The 23,359-nt window shown below is 41.1% G+C and overlaps 1 protein-coding gene across 2 annotated transcripts in view; it reads left to right on the plus strand.

Moving 5' to 3' along the window:
• Window positions 1-19,975, plus strand: part of ACBD3 (acyl-CoA binding domain containing 3) — a 58,608-nt gene extending 38,633 nt beyond the window's left edge. Inside the window, exons 7-9 of one of the 2 annotated variants that reach the window (XR_013487292.1) lie at window positions 814-1,098; window positions 4,117-8,602; window positions 11,839-19,975. Coding sequence is in view for 1 of the 2 variants with exons in the window: in XM_020982143.2 (XP_020837802.1) it covers window positions 814-1,098; window positions 4,117-4,322 (491 nt within the window). In the remaining variant the exon portion in view is untranslated. Of the gene's footprint in view, window positions 1-813; window positions 1,099-4,116 lie in introns of both variants that reach the window. The other variant, XM_020982143.2, reaches the window with a different exon arrangement.
• The last annotated feature ends 3,384 nt before the right edge of the window (window positions 19,976-23,359 follow it).

Below are 23,359 nucleotides of genomic sequence, written 5' to 3' on the forward strand. Positions count from 1 at the left end.
ATATAATGGAAAGAACTAAACCATACTTTGTGACTTCTCTCTGGAACATTTCACAGAAAGTAGCATCAGAAGGAACCTTAGAAATGCACTGGCATGCCCTTCTGCTTACCAGCAGGAGCTATCAGTATCTTCAAAAGGGAAATTCAGGGTAAAATCTCTATAATTAAATATAGAAAGTTTGTCTGATATTCCAGGGTGTTTGCTTCTTAGTATCCATTCTTCTCCCATTCACTTTAGTCTTTAAGAAGTTTAAGTCAGATTCTCTCTGAGTTTTATTTGTTTCACCTTCTTGGGGTATTTCTAAAACTTTTTAGAGATAGATTTATTTTCTTGCAATATGCAAACTAAAATCAGATTCAAATTTCCTTAGGCTATCACCTAAACCCTAATAAATTTACCTCTGTATCTTTAGTTTCCTTTCTTTGTTAAAATGCCTCTTCAGTTATTTACAAGAATTCAAGAATTACCCCAGAGACACTATTGCTGAAGTCCCTTTTATAAGTGAAGTATAAAAAACAGTTGTAAATAAGATTATGAATTGATAGGATTAATGAGAATTGAGATATTGTATGATTTCTTCTATATGCCCATAATATTGAGATACTGCCTTATGTTGGGCCTACAAAGAAACAGTTCAACGGGATTGTTTTCTTCATAAATCCAGAGGGGAAGTAGCATCTGAGCCTTATCTCTAGGTTGGTAGTAGACCCAGGTTGTCAAAGTAATATTATATAAATGGTTTTTTAACTCATATTGTCATATAAATGAAGATGGTAGGCCTGTTTTAACTTTTATGAGTCCTCTTGTTGCTAGAATCTGTTCCAGTAATAGCTGCACCTTCCATGTGGACAAGACCTCAGATCAAAGACTTTAAAGAGAAGATTCGGCAGGATGCAGATTCAGTGATCACAGTGGGCAGAGGAGAAGTAGTCACTGTCCGAGTACCTACACATGAGGAAGGATCTTACCTCTTCTGGGAATTTGCAACAGACAATTATGACATTGGGTTTGGGGTATTTTTTGAATGGACAGAGTCTCCCAATACTAACGTCAGTGTGCATGTCAGTGAATCCAGTGATGATGATGAAGAAGACGAAGGTAGAGCAGCTTTTTCGTAACCATATTTAAAAATAAAAGTCTGTGTATGTTATAAAAATCTTTGGCATAATGACAGAAAGAGACATGGCATTTGAGATGAATTTTGACTGGCAGAGGGTTGGGGTGGGGGAGCCAGGTATAAAGAACACATGAGCAGGAAGCATTGGAGGGGAGGGATAGTACAGGACATAATGTGGGACTACCCCAGTTTGATGGGAGCACAGTGTACATGGAGGGGAGTAGTATGAGAAAGGACTGAAAAGTTAGGGTGAAATCACACTGTAGAGGACCTGGAATGCTAGGGTCAGGAATTTAAACTTTATCATGCAGTCATTAGGGAGCCATTTAAGGGTTTTGTGCATGGGAGTGACATAATCAGATATGTGTACTTAGAAGATTAATATGGCACCAGCATGAGGGATGGTAGCGGAAAGTAATGGCAGAGGAGCTTCGTTTTAAATATGTAAAGCTGCAGGTGCCACTGGCATATCCGTATGGAGACATCCTTTGGGTATTTTAAATTAAATGCATGATTCTCCTCCTTGAATTCTTTTCTGGACATTAATATGCAGGAGTTGTCTGTAGAGGAAAGGGAAGCCTTGGGAGTGAGTAGTAGTGCTGAAGGAGAGAGTGGAGAAAGGGAGAAGAGAGAATCTGAACACTGAAGCTGGTGGAGTCTGCAGCTAGAGCTGGCAGAGGGACCATGAAGGTGGCACACGTTTTGGTTCAATAGATTGTTTAATCAGTATGTTGTATATGCATTGCTAAATAATTAGCAAGTTGGTTTCATCACTTCCATTTCCCAGAAAAGCTCAATTCCACTCAGTTCTGAACCCATGTAGGCATGGTAGTGTTTGCTCATTTGAATGGCAACTGCATTTTAAAGTTTTGTGTTACCATCTCTGCTTCCCTTTAGCATCTGATGAATCACCAGATATAATAATGGATATTCTGTAAAGTGTTTATTGAGTTGGTTAACATTTCTGTAGAACATTAAAGTTTAAAGAATACTTCTTGAGACAAAGTTTAAAGCAAATAAAGTATTTATTACTCTTTCACTTAATTATACAGCTTCATAAGGGAATAGGTTGTTGTACTTCAGGTACTCCTTCACAGAATCCTAGGATTTGCAGTTGTAGGGGGCCTTAGAAATTATGTAGGCTAGTCTCCCCATTTTCTCCCCATTTCACAGAGGAGTGAAATACCTGGCTTGGGGTCATACAGGAAGTAAATGATAGTTAGGATTTGAACGTCGGTCTCCTGACTCCTAAGTTCATTGCTAGTTGTATTACTCTGTGCTGGCTGTATTTCACTGAAATTAATTTGCCATATGCATGATCATAAAGTCCTTAGCAAGCAAAAGCTGCCTTTTAAATAACAGCTTAATAACTTGTTGATTAAATTGTTTGTATCATGGTGGTGGATTTTTTTTTAAACCTTTAAGTATGTCTGTTGCTCCTTATAATCTGGGTTCATATGTACATATGGCTGAAAGGACAAAGAAATCACCAAATCCTTTCCTCCACGGTATACTTTTTTTTTTTTTGGTGAGGCCATTGGGGTTAAGTGACTTGCCCAGGGTCACACAGCTAGTGTCTGGTCTGAGACTGGATTTGAACTCTGGTTCTCCTGACTTCAAGGCTGGTGCTCTATCTACTGCACCAGCTAGCTGCACCCCTGGTATACTTGTAAAGAGGACTTTTAAAATTTGGATTAACACAAGAGCTATTCAGGCAGCCATGATAGTCAGGGAGAAGATGGTAGGAGGTGTTTTCTTTCAAAAAACCCCAAACAAACAAACACGTTTCAGCCCGGGAGACCATTCTCCTGTATTACTTTGCACTTTTGTCTCTTATTCTGAATGGGTTTTATACTAATTAAAAGTGTTTTTCTTACTTATTTTGGTGATGTATAGTCTAGAGCCTTTAGCCTAAACCCGGATCTTGAGTCAATGGACCTGTCTTTTACGTACCAGAACATAGAAAATTTCTCATCTGCAAATGAGCCAGATTTTACTTTAGTTTTTTTTTCTTCAGTAAAACAAATTTGATAATTTTTTGGAGACTTCAGGTTTTACAGGTATGCTAGTTGATCCTCATGCTTTTAAAAACCTACTTTATGTTGGTATCATAGAAAACAATTGCCCTCTAAGTTCAGGTTCCTTTATTCTTTTAGGTAATATACACTAAATTCATAGATGCTGGGAAGAACCTTAGGGATCAACTAGTCCAACCCTCCTGGGTTGGTTTAAAAAAACAAAAAGACTAGCTCTCCTTATGTCACACCTAGGCTGCAGGTAGAGGGGCCCAGGCACACTACTGATTGACAATAGTAGTCTTGATCTGTTCCATGTCCTACCTGGGCTGGTTTATCCCTCCTTAGGCAACCTGGAGATTCCCTTCCCCCTGTTGTATTGATAATAGCTAACATTTATTTAGCACTTTAAGGTTTACACAGCTTTTTACAAACATGATTTTATGCTTTCAACAATCCCAGAAGGTAGGTGCTCTTATCTCTGTTTTATAGTTGAGGAAACTGATGCACAGAGAGATTAAGTGACTTGTCCAGGTCACAAGTTAGTTAAGTATCTATGCCAAGAGTTGAATTTAGAACTTCTTGACCTCAAGTCCAGTGCTGTCACTGTGCCACCTAGCTGCCATGTTCATGGCTCAAACATCTGATTGGAGTAGCCCCCTGCAGCTTAGAATCCCAGGCTCAGGATGTCTGCCATCCCCAGGCTGTTATCTGGGCCCAAATAATTAAAGTGATTTTCCTGGGGTCACTAACCTATGTGCTTTTATTTTCTGTTATTTAAGGAGATTAGACTTGGGTAAAGAGGGAAGGAAGGGCATAAAAACACAGAAACTGTGCTAATGTGCTGCCAAGTTTCATAGTTCTAGTATGGATTGAAGGAAATCATTACCATTCTGAGAATCCACTTTAGTTGCATTATTTGAAGTAGATAAGGTTTTCTTAGACTGATGATGATTTTCTATCTTCATTCCTTTTTTTTAACAGAAAACAGTGAAGAAAAAGCCAAAAGGAAGTCCAGCAAGCCTCAGCTAGATGAAATTGTACCTGTGTACCGACGAGACTGTCATGAGGAAGTATATGCTGGCAGCCATCAGTACCCAGGGAAGGGAGTCTATCTACTTAAATTCGACAACTCATATTCTTTATGGAGATCAAAAGTAGTCTACTACAGAGTCTATTATACTAGATAAAAATGGTGTTACAATACCAATTGAGGCTTGGGCTGGGCAGAAGATGGCCTTTTATTTGGGAATCTCTTCTAACATAACAGAGCATTAGAGTCAGTTTTTACCCCATTTGGTTTTGGTCTGACAGTCTGTGAACTCTTAAGAGTCAAGATTATCCCCAAGACTCCCTGTTATTATTACAAGAATTCTTTGGTGTTGAAAAGGGATCTCCAGACTCATCCAGCACTTAGGGGTTAACCAAGAGAGTCACTGATGGATGGTGCTTAAGCTGAAATTACGTGAGTTACATATGTCCTTCAAATCCTACAAAATGAAATGCCCCAGTGTGAACCCTGTTTGGCTGATGGGTAGTCTACTGTTGCCTGCTTCATGTGCTTTGTGACTGCTGACAGTTGAATTGCCTTTTAATTTGAAGCCTTTCTGTTAATGGACTATAGCTGTGTTTTGAAATGTATGGTTTTTGGTACAATTAGAATTCAAAATTGTTACCTAAAGCAGTTTTTGAAAAGAGCTGTCTCTTTTTGGCTGTGTCCTGCATAGCCCCAAATGTTAAGAGCTAGATTGCTTTTATTTTTGGTTAGTCCAAGGGAATACAAAGGAGGATTCTCTGGAAGAATTGGATGCTAGAATTTGTTAAACCAGGATGATGAATGAATTATAGTATCAACATAGGTCATACTAATGAGTCAACTGTCTCAGCTGACCAGCCTCCCATTTCTGCCCGAGATTGACTACCAGTAGCAAAACAAAGTTAATAAATTATTGACTTGATTGGCTTTTTATGTCATGTCAAACCCAGTTTTCTACCCAATTCAGTAATCTTGCTTTGTATTTTATAAGTGCAAATTGGTACCTGGGGCATTTAACTATTTTAAATCATTTTAGTATATAATTCAGTGTGTGGGGATTCATGTTGCACTGATAAATCACTGCCACTCCATTTTCTCATATTTGGTACCACTTGTGCACAAATCCTATGTAATTCTGCTTTAGCATTAAGTATTGTGGAAAGTTGAAATGTCCCATCACATACCTAAATTTTAAAGTCTTCTAGCTTTAATCTGCGTTATGTTTGTCATGGATGATGTTGGAGCATCTTGTAGTTCTGTTCAGTTAAACAAATATGGATTTGTCTGGCCCATATTTGTGAAAGCAGTTGGCCAGTATAGGAAGCCTTGGAGGAATGTCATATAGACAGATGTTAATGTGCATTTAACACTGTTAATGTATGTTACTGAAATATATGGATTTTTAAAAACCGCAAATCACTTCTTGAAGAAGAATTTCCATTAATTAGCTATAGTTTGTACAGTTCACTACCTAATGGGGACACTTGAGTTTTGTGTGTATTGGGTTTGTTTCTGTTTGATCTTTGGTTTTGTGTGTGTGTGTGTGTGTGTGTGTGTGTGTGTATACACACACACACACACACACACACACGCGCACACACACACACAAATATATATCTAACTTTTTTTTCTCCTCATTCACAAATTGGGTTTTTTTGTCCTAAGTAGCTCCACAGTGCTTAATTTGAGGTTTTTGAATTTGGTTCGGAAACGTAGTGCCAGCTAAATGGCTATCAGTGTTGTTACACCCAGAACATTTTTAAGGCAGTCTGCTGTCTTGTACATACAGAATGTAAAACCATGGGGTTAGGCAGTTCCTTTTTCTTTTTTTTTTTTAATGAGAAGAATTCTGTATTTAAAAATGTAAAATAAACATATAAAAAAGCAGACATTAATATATTTCTTCCAGGATTTGATTACAGATTTTGACCTTGCCCACATTGAGGTTATCTCGCTCATAGAATGTCATTGTTCTTGGGAGCAACATATCGCTTTAGATGATGACAGTTCATCAAGTGTTCACGTCAAAACTTTTTGGATTTAAACTTTTTTTATTCTCTTTGGCTGTTGATTAGAACAGAGCAAATACAATTTTAAAAATACTTTAAAATAATATATTTAATCAATTAAAATACATTTACTTATAATTGCTTGACTTTTTTTTTTAATATGGTTGTTTTCTGAAGTATTAGTACTGTACTTCCCTATTCAGGTATGACAAAAAGAAATGTATTAAAGGGCCTTTTCTGTTTTTAAGAAGGCCTAGTTTTTTAAAAAAGCAACACACAAAAAAACCTCTTTTCTGACCAACTCTTTTTCTTTCGAAATGCTGTAAATTATGCTTGTGTGTTCAAATAGATTTAATTTTTTTCAAACTTGATTAAAAGCACTGCCTTTGTTCAACATTTTGTTCCAAAACAGTTTTTTCCTCCCTCACAATTGTGTGCACATATTATTACCTGAGACATGTGAAAAATGTTCTGAAATAGTACATGAAATGGGGCAGCCAACTTGCTGATCCTGAAAGTTGATGTTTCAGAAGCAGTGGGGTCACACCTTATTGGTGTTATCTGGAATACCAGGAATTGACCCATTTAAAAGTAGGCCTTACTTGGTTCTAGTGGTTGCAGAGTAACTTTTTTTTAAAGAGATACTTAGACATCTTAACCTTCTTCCATTTGTTACGTGGAGTTTCAGCAAAATAAAATGATTAGGTTAGCATACCTGTTTCTGAGACACCATGCAGCTAGTTCAGGGGCTACTTGAGACTATTAGTTTGGCATTTATAGGGGACCTGTTGGTAGCTGTTGGCATTTATAGGGGACCTGTTGGTAGCTGTCATTTTATGAGACAAGCAATTCTTTTGTCTTGGAGCCTGAGAATACACTTATTAAAAATAATTTGTAGTGCAGTAATAAACATATGACTATTGTGCCAACCCCCTAACTATTTCAGAGCAGCACTTTGGTTAGCAACCAGGCACCCAATGGAGTGTCAGAGGACTGAGAGTTACAGAAGAACTCGATCATCAACAAAGACATGAGCTGCTTAAGAATTGAAGCAGAACAACTGGGAACAGTCACTCTGTTGAATATGCTTTCAGTCTATGGTGTTAGAAACTGGCTCTTGACTTCACATTTGTTACCTAGTATTCTTTGACTTAGTTTTTGGTAGTTTTTTTCAAAGTTTAATTGGTTATTATCTCTCTCATACCATACCTGGAATGTTAGATTAGTGTTCTTTCTGATTAGAGAGATAGGAAAGAAGCATCTGCTATCCTTACAGACCACACTGTAATTTATAATTATTACACATTTAACAACATAAAATTCTGCCTTTGCTTGTGAGCTTTTCAAATAGTCTGATTTGTATTCAAGATTAACATTAACACTGTTAATTCATATCTAGTAATTACAGTAGAAGTATAAAACCTAACCCTTATTCAGCCACTTGACAAGCTGTTGGAGAAAGTTCAGTTTAAATAGTTTCACACATTCATGGGAGAATAAAATTTAGAGCTGGGAGGTACCTTAGATCTAGTCCAACCCCCTATTTTATAGGAAATGAACACAAGGAAACTGTCCCAGAGAAATTAAGTGGCTTGCCTGAAGTGACCTGGTTGGCAATGGGCAGTCATTTGGTTTCTTGTCATTACATTCACACATACGTGTGTGCACACTCACTTTAAAAGATGACTTCTTTATCCACCATCAATAGAATAGAACTATTCTTAATTAGTACAGATTGTGCCAAGTTTCCGTTTTCGCAAGAGCATATTTATGAAATGTGATTGGGTGTTTATAAATGGTCTTAAAATAGTTTTTGGCCCATATTAAGTGAAGAGATAGATCGACAGGGAGTTGGTTCAGATGTACAGCTCCGTCCTCTGTTCACATACTCGTAACTGCCCGAGCCAGATCCTCCTAGATTATTTGGCAATGTTGGGTGGGTGGGATCTGGATTTGTGCAGTCCTCTGGTATTTTTTGCATAAGCAGCAGCAGAGCCATTGGCTGTACACATAAAGAACGTGACCCAAACAGGCATCTGTACCTGAAAAAGCACTTTTTTTGGGGAAAGATTATGTTACTTAGTCACGAAAGCCTTGATCATATGCATGAAGTAATAGGCGAAGATTCCTAGGAGAAGGGACATCCTTTAGCTTTCCATTCCAACTTGAACCTTACGTACCACATCTTCTCTGTTTCAGTGGCTCAGGCTCCGGATCATCTGCAGAGTTGGGTGGCACTTTGGGCCTAAATGGCTGCTACTTTGCCAACAGCTATAGCTTTTTGTGAATGGAATTATCAGTTCTTGGATCCAGTGACCCTTCCTGTGATTTCCTGATGTGAACCTAGACCACTTCTGTCCCTCTGAGACACCTAGGCTTCTTCCATTCAACCTCTCAATTGTATTTCCTTCAATAGAAGACTTAGGTATGGGACGGCCTGTTTTGCCCTGTACATTTATTGAGTGAAGTTTTGACATAATCCTTTAATGGTTGCCTTTTTCCTCCTGAGTGTTTTTATCACTTAGAATCTGAAGCTCTCTTGTTAGAGGCATCTTGCCTGTCTCTCTTCTCTGGTCTTTAAAACAGTATCCCCTGCCATGTTCTTTAAGAAGCCTGGTGGTTGGGCCAGCCTAGATGGTGGCTTTTGAAGTGTGATGCTTTTCATACTCTAGCACTGGGTCAGGGTTTCTGGCTCTTTTAAACATTGAATAAAATCCTGGAGAGGGATTTGATCATTCCAGGGAAGACAGATTATACCATCCCCATAACAGGATTTATACAGCTACCAAAGGAAACTTAATGAAGCATAGATCTAGCCATGTCACTTCGCTGCTCAGTAGACTCCAATGGCTCCCTGTTACCTCTCAGATCAAATGAAAACTCCTCTGTTACTATTTTTTTGACTTACATTATTCCCGTTCATGTACTCTGTGGTCCAGCCTGCCTGGCTTTCTTGCCATTCCTCACAGTACTCCACGTCCCATTTGTGCCTTTGTCCAGGCTATCACACCATGCCTGGAATATACTCTCGTCACACCTCTACCTGATTTCTTTCAAAGCTCAGCTCAAGTGCCACCTTCTACAATAAGCCTTTCCCGTGTTCCTCAGCTGCTAGTGCCTCAGTCCTCAAATTATCTTGTATTTATGTATTTATTTTGTATATACTTAGATGTGTACACGGCATTCCCCCATTATAGAATGTAAGCTCCTTGGGGGCAGTGACTATTCTTAGTGCTTGGCACACAGTAGGCACTTAATAAATACTTATTGTTTAACATAGTCCTGGAAGGGATTGGTATAGATCTCTCATTTTGTAGTTGAGGGTTTGGAGAGGACTGATAACTTACTCAGAGTCATGTAGGGGATAAGTAGCAAAGACAACCTGAGTTCTTTGACTTCTGAATCATGTGTTTTTGCCACCGTTCTGTGATTGCCTTCAGAGGGGTTTGAGATTGTGCCAGAAAACCACTCCAGGGCCTGGATCTGGGTAAAACAAAGCCTTGCACTCCCCTGGGTGTTCCTAAAATGTGTTTGTGGTTAATTCGCCTGAGATCTCTTCGTTCCAAAGCTGCCTCCTCCTGTGCTACAAAAGACCTTTTCGATGTTTTACAATTTATCTCTTACGGGCTTTTTTCCTATGGGAAAAAAAACTAACCAAGGAAAAGAAATAGGACAAGGTCCAGCTTTAAATACAGGTAGAGAGTGTAAGCCTTAATTCTTAATTATTCTCTTACCTGTGGCTATCAGGGGCCACCCATTTCTGAATCTTGCAAACTATAGTATCCCTGAAGTAGCAATTAATGTTGCTTGGGCAAAACACCCCCTAGAATCACCTGCAAAATGTGCCTTTGCTCATATGAGTATAATGTCTGGGATATCAGGTAAATAACACATTTCCACAATTAGGTGGAAGATTTCATCACCCTTCAGACATAGAGGTTCCTTTGGAGAGGATACAAATGATTTTTTCAGTAAAATTAAATCACTAAATAGACTACCAGCACTGAGAATTAGTTAGATATGCTCTCTGAACACAACTTTTATATACTCTATGTATGTAGTAAACAGGTTTTGCCTGAGTGATTTACTATATACCTTCAGAGTCTTGGGGAAAATGTGTATTCCTTAAAGCAAAATATTGACTATCCATACATCTAAGACAACGTCCAGTGCTATCCAGCTCAGTGTGTGTTACCCTATATAAAATAGCTCGATGATTACTTCATCTTTGGCCCCAAACTGCAGATATACCAGATGGATGCTGTCTCTCCTTTCTGAACCCTAGGGCTAGTAGCAGGAGTCAAAGTACTCTTGCCACTTAATCTTCCTTTTTCACTTGTTCCTTTTGAGATTTTTAAGGGCATTAAGGTATACAGCAGGAGTCTGCTGTAAACAGCCCATACGGTCTGAGAGGTGAGAATGGTTTTTGCATTTTTAAATTATGAAGTTTGTATTTAAAAATGTAAATACCATTCTTAGTTCTGAGGAAGTATGAAAGAACATACTTCCAAATTCCAAGAATTTGCCAAACCCCCCTGGTGGGGGAAGGCACACTGGAATGGGCTTCTGCACCCTGTCTGGCCCTCAGTTTAGTCATCTGTAGAATGGAAGTGAGATTGGACCGGATTTCTAAGGTACCTTTCTACTCCTTCACATGAATTCCAACATTAAAAGTCACTCTTGACCCTTTTGCTTTTGGTGCTGAAATTTTCAACCTTTGTTGTGTGATGTCCAGGAGTGCTTTGAAAGTCTCAAAGAGAATTTCAGCTTGAGGAGGTGGATGATAAAAATACCATGGGATGGGTTGGCCAGAAAGGTTGTCTTGCTGCCCTCACTATTGCCCTGCTTTTTTGCAGCTGCTTTCTGTTGCCAGGCAACAGACCTGGGGCACAGCAGGTTTTTGGCATTCCAGATTGAGTCTTTTTGTGGGCCTCATTATTACTACTACTGTAGGACACGAAAACAACTCAAGTTTGTAGTAGGCCAGTCATTCTCATTTAGTAATTTTTTTTAAAGGTCTTGAATGTCACACATCTTTGCAGGAATTTAACTATATAACTCTCAGACTTACTAGAATTGGACTGTTTGAACCATGAGTTAATTTTGCTCCATTCTTGCCAGTGACCATTTAATGCATTTTTAAAATGCTTAAATTTATTAATACTTTTATTTAAAATTTTGGTATGAGTTAGTAATGACCTTCATAACGAACACTGAAACAAAGTTGCTTTCCTGCAAAATTGATAACTTATTGTTAACAGAAAGGAGGGCCATGCCTTTTAACTCAAACATTGCAGCATTAACCATAACTCAGTTATTTGACCAGAATTTTGTTGCCCCTCCATGCTGACTTGATTTACATTCTTGCAGTCATTGCGGTATTATTCTTTTGCATCTGATTTCTTCCCCGTGCATTACTTCATACAAATCTTCCCATGTTTCTTTGGAACATTTTGGACAAAACACATTTCCTGAAGCATCCATTTACTGTGACTACATTATGTTTTTGAGAGGGAGCTTGCATGATGGGGACCTTTGAGACTTGTCCTTACCTTCTCAGTAAGGAAGATAAAGAATATGGCCAGGCTTGGCTTCAGGAAGGAGGTGAGGAATTTACACAAATGGAGGAAACAAGTAAAGTTATTTTCTGACTCCTACTAGAAAGAACTGCTTGAAGGAGGAATTGCTGGTAGAGAGATGTAAGGCCTTCTGTGGAAAGAAAAGGACTGAGAACAAGAGGAATGTTCCCACAGCAAGATTTTTAAGGTAACTTAACAGATCCTCAAAAATAATCATAACTGGTTTGATCATTTTTCAAATGATATTTTCCCTCCCGCCTTTTTTCTAATTAGGAATGAGTTTTGAGGAAGACAGTGGTAAAAAAAAACAGCTAGGGGGAAATCACTGCCCTTATGCCAACATCCGTATGCAGTGCTATCCTTTACCTCTGGCACACTTTAGCTCATTTGTTATGGTAGGTCTCTATATCTGTCACCCTGGGGAAGGGAGAAGCTAACATCTTTTCTAGGACTAACCAGGCTTTCCTTGGCACAATCCCCAGACTAGGTGAGTAAACAGGATTAAGACAGCTGTCAAAGTTTTATTTTTTCCTTCCAAGTCACCTGAGAGTGGATTGGTATTGTTTGCCCGATTGCCCTACATGCCGTGGCAGTTGTCCTTCCAAGATTAGGTAGCTCTCCATTCCTTCCCTCCCTTCCCCTTCCCCTGGTTTGTACCAGTAAAGCTTTTCTAAGGAAACAGGAGGAAAGAGTGGAAGATGCGGAAAAGAGATAGAGCTAGCTGATCCCTAGTCCCCACAGCCTTATATTTGAAATGCACGGGTTAACTTGAGAGGACTGAAAATGAGAAGGAAAGTTGGGGCTGGTTCTGGGCTTGCACCCTTACCAGTGAGTCAGCCCTCTATGACCGTTATGTGGAAGGGCACAAATGAAAAGCAAGGAAACACCTTGCAGAATGAAACGTTACGCTGATAATCAACTATTTACATAATCTGTATGTCAAGGGCAGATTGGAGATGGAAAGTCACCAAGGGACTTACTCGGTGACTGAATGAATTTGGATCTTGTATTGTTGCCAAAGTTTATAAAGGGATTTTCCTTATAGTGATTCTGTGAAGCTGTATTGCAAAGTTGTATCATCCTGTTTTGCTGGTGAAGAAACTGAGACCCAATGTTATACCACACTTACTGCCAGGGTCTTTAACTCCAAATCTAGTGCTTTCCCTACTTTGCTAAGCTGAGGAAAATATTGACCTCTAACCCTTGTAGGGCAAGGTAAGATGAGGGGAGATTGTCTTACTTTTGCAAAACTCTTTCACCAGAACTGATAGACAACAGCTGCTCTTTTTGATGGCCCACCAATGAGTTGAGATTAATTTCTATTAAATATCAGAAGGAAATGAGTTCTTGTTAGAAATGAAAAAAAAATATGGCCATGTTTTTTAACATGAGTGAAAAATGATCTGAATTCAATTCAGGCACCTGTTCTTTGCGGAGCACTGTGCTAGGGGCTGAGAAACCATGCAGAATTTAGCTCTTTCTTCTTAATAAGCTTTCAGTTTGGTAGAAACTTACAAATTGTATGTGGATAAATGCAGTACATAAATGTACAACTAATATGTGTCATATACCTAGAGGTTTCCTGGTAATTTTTAACAGTCTGCTGTCTGGGAAAATATGCACAGCACAGTTAAGTTTAATACATTATTATGCATCACTATTGATCATTAATCACTTTCTTAAGTCTAGACCATCAGCAAAACAAATCAAGCCCTGTTTTGCACAATTCCCAAGATATAAAATTTCACAGTCTCCTCTGGGAGTCAGTGTAAGCTGCTTCCACCCCCCTGTTCCACCTCTCTAAGAGGTATGAAAATGTTTATATAGAATTTTCGTTCTTGTTTTTTGGAGGACAAGGTAACTAAGGGTAGGTGTCAGGGAAGGCTTCAGGGAAATGTCATTTGAGTTGGGTTATAAGGAATGGGTGTAACAAGTGAACAGGCAAGGGTGGGGTGGGGTGTGCATAAGGAGAAGGGAGGACAGAAGCCAGGAAGGCACTAGATGTATTAGAGGGGACAGCATTGCATTTTGATGAGCGGAGAATGCATGAAGACTAAATGGGTCTGGTGGTACTGCTTTTTTGAGGCCCTTGAATTCTAGGCAAAAGAATTTGACTTCAGAAGATAAGAGGGAGTGACTGAAGATTCTTGAGCAAAGGAGCAACATGGCCAGATATATCTTGACTACCATTTTTTTATCTTGGACAAGTCAGTTTGCCTACCTCTGCCTCTCTTTGCTTGTAAAAGATGAGTACCCTACCTTACATTGTTGTTAAGGAGTACTTTATAAGATTGCTACATAAATGAGCTGTTCATAAGTAAGATTGGTTTGGCATTAGTGTGAGGGAAAAGTTGGAGGAGAAAGACAGTGGAAGCAGGAAGGCCCCATAGGAGACTTGTTACATTAAGCTAGGTTGGTCGTGATAAAGTCCTGTGTTGGAGTTTTGGCAGGGAATAGAGAGAAAATAGAATCAATAGGATTTGGTATTCTGTTGGATATAAGAGATGACAGAGAGGAAGAGGTCAAGGACACTCAAAAGTGCCTGTGAACAACACCACCATCATTTAAATAACCACCTGTAGTGTGCAAAACCCACATCAGACTTAGGAGCTTTGTAAAAGGCTCTATTGGCCAGACTTCCCTATGAGGATGAAGGGATAACTGCCTTATTACAGACATTATCTCTCATAGTATCGATGCTGATGAGAGGTGGGATTCATTAGAACCTCTTACCCCATGAACTCATCCTTCTGTCTCCTTCCTTCCTACTCAAGGGATTGAATAAAGGAATGGTTGGACTAGATGGTCCCTTCTAACTCTGTTAGAAGCTAACTAGAAGAAACTTCTAGTTAGAAGCTCTGGCTCTCATTGATTGGCTAACAGTAAGTGCCAGCCCAAGACTCACTTGGTCATTGTTTGGATTCTGATGGCTCAGAGTAAGTGTAAATAGCAATTATTTCTGTTTTGGCCAGAAACCCTGAAGGTCTTCCCCTCCCAGATTGATTTTATTTTTTAGACTAGGAAAAAGAGGCCATTTTTTTTTCTTTTAATTTTTAGACAGTGGGGGTTAAGTGACTTGCCCAGGGTCACACAGCTAGTAAGTGTCAAGTGTTTGGTCTGAGGCCAGACTTGAACTCATGTCCTCCTGACTTCAGGGCTGGTGTTCTATCCACTGCGCCACTACCTGCCCCAAAAAGAGGCCATTCTTTCCCTCATTTTTACCTAGCCTTAGTCAAAGAATGGGTATTGCCTCCTACCTTGGAAAAGACCTCGACCTAAAGGTCGAGGTCTCTCACTGCATCCAGGGCCATCTCCAGTCCTGATCTATGTCTTGCCACTGGACCCAGATGGCTCCGGAGGAAAGATAAGGCTGGTGACTTTAGACAGCCCTGCCTCGCTTAAATCCAATTCACTTTTGCATGTCCTGGCATCACTTGTCACGGTCCTCTTTGAGAACAAAGGGCAAAGCAACAGTTGCTATGATACACCTGTGGCCGCACTCCTGTTCACCCTGTAGACCAAAACTACCCAATGCACCATCTGCAGCTTTCTTGGTTGGATGTGAATAGCAGGAAGGGGAGCAAATCTTAAATGTTTCTTCCCATTTAGCCCAGAGAAGATAGTGGTGAAATGGGAGCAGACTGGACTGTCTCCTCCCTTCTCCCCTTCTCCCCTTCTCCCCCCCTCCCCCCAGCCCCTCTTGGTTGTTTCCCTCCTTCCCTTTGGTCTCCAGCCCTTGTATCATAGGACCTGAGTTAATTTGCAGCAGGAAAAAAAAAAGTCAGGAAGGCTTGTGCTACCGCTTTCCCATTCAGTCTGTCTCAATGTGGTGAAGTTCGGCAGAATACATTTCCTTTTTATCAATCAACGACTATGTATGTTGTGCCAAGCACTGGGCTATCTAGGTGCTGGAGGTAGACACACAAAGTCCCTCTCCTCCAGGAGTTTACGCTCGTCTGTTGGAGACGTACAAATACAAAATGTGCAGAAAGCAAATAAAAGATAATTTCAGTGTGCATGGGTGAGGGGGAAGAGCAGGAAAGGCCTCATGTAGGAGGCATTGTTTGAGCTGAAATTTATCCTCATCATCAGTGAAGAGACTGGGGGGGGGGCAGAGTGAAATCATACTAGACTTGAAGTGAGAAGATCTGTGTTCAAGGGTCGAACCTTGGACAAGTCACATAACCTTGTTTTCCATCTATTTCTCAAAATTTCTGGCTTCCGATCTTTTGAAAACAGCTTACCAAGTTACCAGAGGATTGGGATCTGTAAGGGCAGGAGGAAGTATGGGCCCAGTTAAGCATTGACATAATACTTAAGAAAAACCCAAACAAAGCACATCAACAGTTCCAGGGAGAAATTTCCTTGATAGAGGGCTTGGGGAGGAGGATTGGCAAAAGCTTCCTGGAGGAGGTGGCTTTAATAGAGCCCCATTCTAACACTGGGGCACATGTGGGAGGAGGGGGGAAGAAGACCCAGATTCTGGCCTTGCTTTGTCAGAGGTTGGGTAGCAGCATTCTGTAGCCAGATAGTATTTGACTTGGGATAACCTAACCTGATGTGGCAAATGACAGTACTTAACACAGGCAAGGATGTTCTGTCAAGAGTAAAATATATTTGTGGGCTGAAGTTGGAAAAGAGGGACCATAGATTATTGAAAAGTTTTAATTTTTATTGGTATAGTTTGCTTTTACATAACCTTCATTTCTAAATATATTTCTCCCCTACCTAGTAAACCACCCTTTGTACAGAGAGAGGGAGGAGAGGAGGAGGAGGAGGAGGAAGAGTTTTCCAAAACTAACCAGCACAAGTCTGGGCTCCACACCCATCGAGACCATCTATTTAAACCTGGAAGGGGTGGTCTTGTCCAGTCCCATCATTGTACAGTTGAACAGATGGACTCAAAGAAGTTGTGTAATTTACATAGTGTTTTCTGTGTAAGGCAAGTACTATGGGCCTTCTCCTCATTTAACTTGAGCTCAAGATCACAGATGTGGTACCCAGGGTGAAGTGGGTTAAATGCCTTGTCCATGAGCAGCCAGTAGGTGTTCAGAGATGGGCTTTGAGCTCAGCTCTGCCTGCGTCCACATCACTACCTCTCCCACCATTGCACGTTTCCTCTTTTCCCTATGCTGGGACAGGAGAAAGTCTTCCACCCCGGGGGACTCCCTAGAGTTGGGAGTGAAGGAGAGAACACTTGGTAGCAGGGAGTAAAGGAGACAGGGATGGGGTGGTGTGTTCATGATACTGCAGAGGCTGCCCAGGGGAGGTGGGTGATGCCCTTTCCCAGAATACTCGGCAGGAGCCGATGAAGCCTCCTCCCCTCCATGGAGTTTACCTGGCTTTGGTTGTTTGCTCACTCCTCCTTTGGGTGTGGCAGCTCTCTCCCGGGGGAGGCTGTACCTAGGGGAGCTGGACTGGGCTTGGCTGGCCCCAAGCTGCCCTGGTCTTCCAGAGAAACTGGTTTTTCCTCCTAAGCCACAGTTCCGGGTAAGGCAGCTTCTGTTACCACTTCCCTTAATGGCTTCCAGCCGTCTTGTTCTGAGCAAGTTGAGGAGTGGCCTGATTTGAAGGGTGTTGGGAAGGTTCTCCTTAGCCCTTCCCATCATTATTACTCTTCAGATTTAAGGCCTTGGCTCCTATTGAGGTGTGAACACCTCCGGGGGAGGAGTAAACAAGCTGTAAACACCTCAGTGTATTCTTAATTAATGATAATAATTCTCGCAGCTGGAGGCAGCCTGGTAGTGGATAGAGGCCTGACCTTGGGAATTAGAAAGATCTGGGATCCAGTCTTGCCCCTCTTTGTTGGGAAACAGTGTGACCTTGTTCAAGTCACTTATCTCATGGGGTCCCAGATAGCATTCAAGTCCACCTGCATTTGTGGAGTTTCCATACCAGGTGTCCTCTCCACCCCTCTCTCTCCATGTCCTGCCCCAATAACAACACAACAGGTTACAAAATAGTTTCCTTATAACAGCTCTTTGAGATAGGCTGTGCAGATATCTTTATTTTACAGGTGAATTATTGGAGATTTAGAGAAGGTAAGTGATTTGCCCTCAGTTATACAAATAGGCATTGATGTCAGGGCTGGAACAGGTCTGTTTTTTGTTCTTTCCCCAGCTAAATGCTTTTTCCATTATATCACATCACCTTTCTTGTTAAGTGCAGATCATGGAATAATAGAATAGGGAAGAGACCTTAGCCATCACCTAGTTCATTTTATACATTATTAGCCTGTAAGTTCCATGAAATAGGTTATAAAATAAAACAACATGTCCTTAGTCCCTTTTGGTGTGAGATAAGAAATAGTAAAGGAAAGCTATGAAATAGGTAAAATTTGACTTTGGACCTCTTTATCTCAACATGTGAGAAGTGCCAAGTTTCTCCTGCACGCCTTCTGGTCACCATGATTATGTCCTGCTTTGCTCTGTTGGGGAAAGGCATCATCCGTGCTCCTGTGGTCATTTCCCTTTCCCTCATCAAAACCATCTGCGTGAACATTGGACTTGGAGTCAGAAGATTTGGGTTTTGACACTTTGGGGCAAGTCATTTCATTTGTCCAGGCTTGGGTTTCCTCATTTCAGTTCAACCCATTCATTAGGTACCTCATAAATTCATTATATTTTGTGGGGCTGTAATATTCAGTTAGTTTCTTTGCCATTGTTTGTTTAGTCATTTCATAACCAACGGGGCCCCCACTTTGTTTCTAGTTGTTTACTAAGATAAAAAAGTGCTGCTGTGAATATTTTCACATCTGTGGGATCTGCTTGGAATATTATGTGACTCAGGGCACATAAGCTGAACTGAGGAATGAAAAGAAGTCCTGGTCCTTTCGATTTCTCAGGCCTACGTTCCACCCCCAAGCTCAATAGGACTCAAACCAAATAGGAGCCTTTGAAGATGTTGTCCAAGTTAGTGTGCCCTAATGGTGGGAGGGAGCCTGTGGCGTGGCCCCAACGGGTGTGTGATTGGCCAGTTGGAAGATGGGAAGATAGGTCATGTCATACTCTTTCCCCTTAGTAGCTACATGGGGCTCAGGACAACCCTTCATGCATTGTAACCCAGCCTTCTCCTACTGCACCCCCATCTGCCAACTCCCAACCATCCCCCTTCTGCGCCAGACATTTATTCTCAGGGCATTTATGACCTAGCCCAGTCTGGACATGGACAGCAACAGGAGCTATGTAGACGCCATAAAGAAAATTCCCTTTTCTACCCAGCAGGTCCGTTACCCACTGTCCACAGGAGGGTGTGTGGCTTCCTTAGGCACCCTTTGGAGGGCAGACTTTGCCCTTGGGACAGTGACTGATAAGAACCCTGTTCCACCCCATTTTGTGCTGCATAGTATGGGGATGAGCTGGCATGCATAGGCTTTGATTCAGTCTGCATCACAGATTCATTGCATTAACTTTTCTCCCAAAGCCCTCCTCCTGAACCCCCTATTTCTGTTGAGAGCATCATCATCCTTCTAGGCTCCCAGGCTTTTAACCTTGGTGTCATTCTCAACTTTTCCCTTTCACTCACCCTACCTAGCCAAGCAATTGTCAAAGATTGTAGTTTCTGTGTCCACAACATCTCATATCCATTCCCTTTGCTCCACAACACAGCCATTACCTTAGTTCAGGCCCCCATCACCTCTTACCTGCACTTGCAGTGGCCTCCTAATTGATTACCTGCCTCAGGCTTCTCTGCTCTCCAGTTCATTCTCCACACACCTGCCAAAGTGTTTTTTTTTCTAAAGTGTTGTTCTAACCATGTCACTGTTTCTCGTTAAACTCCGATTGCTCCCTAATAATATAATGGAGAATCAAATGTAAACTGTTCTGGCTTTTGAAGCCATTCATAATCTGGACCCAGCCTGCTTGTCCAGCCTCATTGTACATGGCTCTGCTCCTGGCCCTCTACAATCCAGCCAGATTGGGGTGGCTGTTCTTCACACTTAAACAAAAACACAAAATGTCCAAATGTGAGTAACAGTTTGAAGTGTGACATTACTAAGCAGAATCATGTGAAGAAAGACATGAGTTTACATGGAAAACTTTCTGCTGAGTCAAAGTCAGAGACAATTTGTTTTGTTTCTTTTTTCATTGTATGAGGTGAATATCTACAGGCAGAAATACATGAATCCTACTGAAAAGCTGGTATGTTCACTGACTGTTATGACTTATTATTTGATTGTTGTATTGTCTATCTTTCAATAAAAAAGTATCCAAAACCAACCCAAAATATTGGCTAACTACATTGATCAAGTACAGGTCCACTCTATCTCCCAGCCCATACATAGGGCTTTTTTTCAGAAATAAGGATGCAAATTCAGTTATATTGCTTTCAAAGGCAAAAATGTTTTTAAATAACATTAAAAATGAAAATGAAAGAATATTTAAAATTATGTCACCTTTAGCTCATCTTTTTAATTTCTGTTTTTTGTATCTTAAGATGTACGTAATATATTAGTATTAGTAGTATTAGGGCAGCTGGGTGGTGCAGTAGAGAGAGTGCCAGGTCTGGAGTCAGGAAGACTCATCTTCCTGAGTCCCAGTCTGGCCTCAGACACTAGCTGTGTAGACCCTGGGCAAGTCACTTAACCCTGTTTGCCTCAGTTTCCTTATCTGTAAAATGAGCTGGAGAAAGAAATTGCAAAACCGCTCCAGTTTGTCTGCCAAGAAAATGCCAATGGGGTCATGAAGAGTCAGACATGAAAAAAAAAAAGTCAGACATGACTGAAAAACAACTGAACAACAGTCAATAGTATTGGTATATAATTTGTAAAAAGTCCATCAGTGTTGTACACATAGATGAGGGCTACACACTCCATGGAGCGTGCGATAGAAACATCTGAAGATGACTATTACGCTGCCCTGTCCTTTTGCTATCTTACTTTTATGTCCACCTACCTGCAAATTAGCTTTCTTTTTGGAATAACATGACTGTCAAAAGCCTGTTGGGAACTTAGGTAGACTACATCAATAGCGTCCCCCTGATCTACCAGTCGCTTGGCTCTGTCAAAAAAGAAGACAAGTGAGTTTCCCATGACCTTCTGGAGGAGCCTGCCATGTTGGCCCTTTGGAATTGTAGCTTCTTTATCTAGACATTCACCAAGAGCCTTTTTGATAATTTGTTACAGGATTTTGCTAGTAATTGAAGTTTGCTGGGCTTTAATTTATGGAATCTTGTCATCCTTATTTTCCCTCATTTAATTTTTTAAAATAATATTTTCCCCAGTTACATGTAAAACAAGTTTAACATTCTTTTTGGTTTTTTTTTAAATTTTGAATTCGAAATTCTGTCCCTCCCTGAGAAAGTGATTTTATATAGGTTATACATGTGCAGTCATGCAAAACATTTCCATATTAATCATGTTGTGAAAGAAAACAGACCCCAAAAAAGAGCCCAACATGAAAAAAGTCTCATTTTTGGAAAAGGGAGACAATGCTTACGCTCCTCCAGTCAATCCCAAGGTGCTCCTCTGGCTCTTTGTTGTCCTTCAGCAGTCCTTGACACTGTCTCAGCAATCACCTCTGCCAGTGTAGACAGTGTCCTAGGATATTGATTATTCAGGACTGGTCACTTGAACTCATTAAGAGCGGCTAGATAGGTACTCGTTAGCTCCCTGTCTGTGATGCATTAGCTCCCTATTCAATTCCCTATCCCCTACTCCAAAGGGGAGCTGGGGTGGGAAATGATGAAGTTGAGTTCCTCGATCAGTGTCATAAGTTTACAGAGGTGAGACACTGGAAGCATCTGAATGGCATCTACCCATAGAGTATGGCCGTGCCCTTTGTCACTAGGTTTAGAGGTCGTGGATACTCTTGATTGGCTTTTAGGGGGCTGCCTCCAAGCTGATTGGCTGACTGACACACTTATTGGAGGCATTGTCCCTCCCCCTGGTCAGGCCAATTTGCAGCAGAGTGGGCATGGCCGTAGGGAGTGTAAATCTGTGCTCACCAAAAGCCTTCTATCCCCAGGAGGGGCTGTTTTTGAGGCAAGAAGCATAGGAGGGTTGTGTGAACTTACATTCATGCTGAGGGAAGAGCTGGGAGTGGACCTTCCTAGAGAGAGAGAGAAAGAGAGAGAGCTGGCCTTAGAGTCAGGAGGATCTGGGTTCAAGTCCTACCTTTAATCTATACTGGCTGTGTGACTTTGGGCAAAGTCACAATTCTTAGTTCTCTAGGCTAGTAAGCTGGAACTGCTGGGTCTGGAATCAGGAAGTTCTGAGTTCAAATGTGGCCTCCAACATGTAACTAGCTTGTGACTCTAGGTAAGTCAGCAGACCTCTGTGTGTGCCTCAGTTTCCTCAACGGTAAAATGGGAATAATAACAGCACTTACCTTCCAGTGTTGTGAGGATCAAGTGAGATAATATTTGTAAAATACTTAGCATGGTGCCAGGCACATGGTAGGTGCTATAACAGCTATTTATTCCCTTCTTCCCCTTCAAGGCCCCTTTACATTCTTAAAAATTATTGATTATCCCTAAAGAGTTTTTCTTTATGTGGGCTATATTGATTTTTTTCTGTATTAGAAACTAAAGATCTTCACATTAACATGAAAATAGTTTTGACCTTACAGACCGCAAAAGGATCTTAAGTCCCCTTAGGCGTTTCTAGACCACACCTCCAGTGAATGGAGGATAGACTAGAATAGGGAAAGATTTGTGGGAGGGAGACCAACCATCAGGCAATGGTAGTAGCCTTGGTGCAAGGCTTTGAGGGCCTGAACCAAAGTGGTAGCAGTGTCAGAAGAGAGGAGACATTATTACAAAGGTAGAATCAACTAGTTGGATGTGGGAGGGTAAGAAGAGTTGAAGATGACACCTAACTTGTGATCCTGGGTGGCTGGAATGATGGTGGTACCCTCGACAGTGACAGACAATTTAGGAAGAGGAGAGATTTTGGGGAAGGGGGAACATAATGAGTTTAGTTTTGAACGTATTGAGTTTAAGATGTCTCAGAGACATCCAGTTCCAGATGTCCAGTAAGCAGTTGGAGGTACTCGCTGAAGATCAGGTGAATTTAGGGCTTCATAAGAAGACTTGCAGATCATCATAGAGGTGACAATTGAATCCACGGGAGAGTCTTTTGAGGATGGAGAAGATGAGGGCATGTTGGCAGGCAGGCAGGGAAGCAGTTGGTGGACGGGGAAAGTTAGAAAATAAATGAGACAATGAGGATGATGGGGGCAGCAGTCTACTAGAGAAGTCGGAATGGCAGCATGTAGAGAGGTCTACTCCGGCAAGGAGAAGGGCCACTTCTTCATGTGAGGCAGGGGCTAAGGAGATAGTGGAGGAAGGTATCTGAATGAGATGAAGAGGGGAGAGTAGGGAGCTCTTGGAGCAGTAAGAGATTTAGGGAGGGGATGAAAAGATTTGCAAAAGCTGTTGTCATAAGTGGGAGAGTGGGTAAATCAGCAACACAACCACAGTGACAACCCAGTTGAGATTATACAACATAAATTTGTAGTAGGCTCAGTCATCATAGTTTCGTGATTCTCTCCAGCTATGTTGTTCATTGAAGACAGGCTTGGCAATATGAAGGCGTAAGGGGTCAAAGAGAAGAAAGGGGTGTAGGATGGTTCACCCCACAGGTCAACATGGGGAAAGGAGGG

This window comes from Phascolarctos cinereus, unplaced genomic scaffold (genome assembly GCF_003287225.1).
Source record: "Phascolarctos cinereus isolate Bilbo 61053 unplaced genomic scaffold, phaCin_HiC Scaffold_5;HRSCAF=322, whole genome shotgun sequence".
In the NCBI taxonomy this organism is placed as follows: Eukaryota; Metazoa; Chordata; class Mammalia; order Diprotodontia; family Phascolarctidae; genus Phascolarctos; species Phascolarctos cinereus.